The sequence below is a fragment of the Formica exsecta genome, unplaced genomic scaffold (genome assembly GCF_003651465.1).
Source record: "Formica exsecta isolate Colony F162 unplaced genomic scaffold, ASM365146v1 scaffold2, whole genome shotgun sequence".
NCBI classification, from domain to species: domain Eukaryota; kingdom Metazoa; phylum Arthropoda; class Insecta; order Hymenoptera; family Formicidae; genus Formica; species Formica exsecta.
The window spans coordinates 883,657-886,878 of record NW_021849297.1 but is presented as its reverse complement, the minus strand read 5'-3'; the positions used below and the strand labels follow the sequence as shown (position 1 = coordinate 886,878).

The following is a 3,222-nucleotide window of genomic DNA, read 5'->3' as shown; positions in this document are numbered from 1 at the left end:
TGGGGGGGTGTCGGGGGGGGGGGGGGGGAGGGTAATGTTATGGTATAAAAAAAGAAAGAAAACAAATTGCACATCTAAAGATGGGGTCGACGATGACTGGGGAGATGAGAACAATCTGAACATATATACTTAGATTTATTTACTTACATCGTTCTACGATGCAATATAGCGTCACTATGTACACATTCATCTTCACTGCGTTCGAATACTCTTTCTCTCTAAAAAAAAAATCGCATTATTCACACCATTAATATGATCTTTACAACACAATGTGTCCGCGATTTAGTGTACATTGTATTGCACATCCTTTTCGCGTAGTGGCAGTATCTCTGTTAAAATAGACGAACACGCGGAGTACCATAGTAATCCTACACATTGACATTGTTTCTTCTATGAGTATCACAATAATATCGTCTGAAGGAACGTTTGAAGAGCCCACGTTACATCATACAAAGCAAACTTTCGCATACAACGATCTCGAGTAATGTCTGCGCAACATTAATCATAATACTTCTGAATATATCTAAAGAAATTCTGCTGCTAAACTTATTTACACATTATTTAATCATTTATGCGTTTCTCTTGAATAGAGCGTAGGTTTACTTTGACGATTATGCATGATAAACGTATATCTCGTGCAAAGTGCGATAATGCCACCCAAATGTATTTTTCTTAAATGATTGAAATAAAAAATGCAATGGGAGGCGGTATACAATAATATCAAAAGAGTACAAAGTCGAGCATATAAAACGTATAAAATCAAGGCGCGTATAAAGATGGCAACGCCGACGAAAAAAGGAAAGGAGAGATACAGACTTAGCGAAATTAATAAGTACGAGTTATGTACATATGTACAACAATAACAATTGATCTTTACCATTAAAATTATTTATAATTGTCGATCGCTTATTACCGTCACGCAAAAGCGTGAGAAGGGCAAACGAGGAAAAAGAGAGAAATAACTTCCAAACATTTTCCAAATTTTCGATCCAAGGATATCATTTAAGGATTACGCAATTTTTTTGTCATATATTTATAAAATTATCTAAAAATTAAACATATTAAGCATATCAATGTTTCAATGATGTTTTATGAATGTGAATTGACTGTAAAAAGATACCAGTTAAAAATACCATTAATAATTTATGCATTATCTCTTAATGTACATTTTATAATAAAATCCGATAAGAATTACGCAGCTTCTTTCTCTTTTTCCTGCATTTGTCTCTAATATGTTCTAAACGTTGGCTCAACTTTAACAAAGAAAAACCTCAGAGTTGTCTCAAGTTATTCCGAAGTCGAAAGAGTCGCATTTCCCATTATCACAAAGAATCAAATTGTCCAAACTCTTATATAGTCTTTAGGCGTCATTCTAAGATCTATCTTCGCTACCGACGATTCTCTCCGAGAATCTTTCTTCGCGTTTATCGATGTTGTTTCAAGAAAAAAAAACTCACCGACACTTGTTCTTCAATTGTTTGTTTCCACGATATTTAATCACACGTGTACCGTTAGGATTTGATGCGGGCCCGATGTCTGGCTAGTACCCGGCTGCTGATGAGGGTATGGTGGTTCCTGTAATCTGGGCTTGCTGTAAGGCTTATGCGGTCCCTCTTCGTAGCTAAAACTGGCCGTATTGTTCCTGGCTTCCGCGCTAGGTGGTTTATACAGCGGTGGCAAGCGATGTCTACTTTCCTCGGATACCATTTCGAGACTTTCCTCGGCGCCGGTCAAGGTGCCAAGCGAGGCGCCCGATAGAGGTCTCACGACAGATACTCTGGGCTCAGGATCCTGGTCTTTGAGCGGATTCGCATATCTTCTTAGGTTCTCCTCGTTCTGAAGATTGTTAGACTTCTCGTCCAGATCGCTACGATGGCGATGTAGCGAGGTCTCACTGCTAGTAGTTGCCGTCAAGTTCGATCTATGTCTTATGGTTCTGAGATACCAGAGACCGCCGAACAGCGCTAATAGCAGCACGGTTGTTAGAGCGCCGCCTAGAACGGCCACGTAGCCGCCAGTGTTGGCTGCACCAGCCGAACTAGGCTCGCTGAGCAACGCCGTCTCCACTTTGACTTCTAGCACTGAAGCTAAAACGAGAGGTCTCGCCAGCGGGCGACTCAGCGCCTCGCCGAGATCCCGTGCTGCATCGGCCGCTGCCTCGGAGAAGAGGGTCACTTCCACCGTATCGTTATCGCCGGGTTTCAGATCGCATAACAGTACCACTAACTGAGGTCTTCGTGGATCGGTCAGAAGTTTTCTCAAACGACGGCACAGCAGTTCCACCGATGTTCCGGGCGCCAGGGTATCCCTTCGCAGCAGTATCGTGAGTCGCGAGCAAGTTGGCCCGAGCATGGACTGTCCGGGCCAGCAGGATGGTGGAGCCGGTAACGCCGGCGGACCAACTCGCCTCCCGGTTTCAACCGGACGGCATTCGCCCCACGCCGGACATGGCGGCGCTAAGCAGCTCTCGCCCGGACTAGGAACGCAGACTTCATGGGCCAGACAAGAGGTACCGTTCAGGCAATTACCCGGCCCGCACCAGACGTTGCTGCACTGATTCTTGCCGTTCCGACATTCGCACACGTTGCAATCGTCCTCCCACGTGGCGGCCGTGCAGCCGGGTCCACCAGCCGTACGGATTTCGCATCGTGTGCCGGTTCTACCGGGCGGACAGATGCACGAGTAGATTGCGATACCATCCACGCAAGTTGCCCCGCCGGTGCACGGATCGCTTGCGCACTCATTGACATTGATACGGCAATCCGGGCCGGTGAAACCGGGCGCGCATTCACATCTGAACCAATTGACACCGTCTACGCATTTACCGCCATTTAGACAGGGCACCGGCTGACAATCGTCCACGTTGCGCCGACAGTTTGGCCCCTCGAAACCCTCGCGACAGACGCAGCGATAATTGCCGTCGACCGTGTTCACGCAGGTAGCGCCGTTCGCGCAGGGATCGCTCGTACACGCCGACGGCGATGCGATATGGCAAGCCGCGCCCTCCCAACCGTGCGGGCAGTGACACGTGAAGCCGTCGCCGCGATCCTGGCAGGTACCACCGTTCCGGCAAGTGCCTGGCTCGCAGTGACCACCGCGCAGCGCGCACGTTTTGCCCTTCCAACCGCCCCGGCAGATGCATGTGAAGTCCGCCACGGCGTCCACACAGGTACCGTTATTGCGACAGGGTTGTGTCACGCATTCGTCCACATCTGAAAGAGT

At 47.5% G+C, this 3,222-nt stretch overlaps 1 protein-coding gene across 1 annotated transcript in view; it reads right to left on the bottom strand.

Moving 5' to 3' along the window:
• Positions 1 to 35: 35 nt before the first annotated feature.
• LOC115234414 (protein jagged-1) overlaps positions 36 to 3,222 on the bottom strand; it is a 42,706-nt gene continuing 39,519 nt past the window's right edge. Inside the window, exon 6 of the mRNA XM_029805471.1 lies at positions 36 to 3,212. Within this exon, the coding sequence (XP_029661331.1) occupies positions 1,498 to 3,212 (1,715 nt within the window). The 3' untranslated portion in view covers positions 36 to 1,497. The remainder of the gene's footprint in view (positions 3,213 to 3,222) is intronic.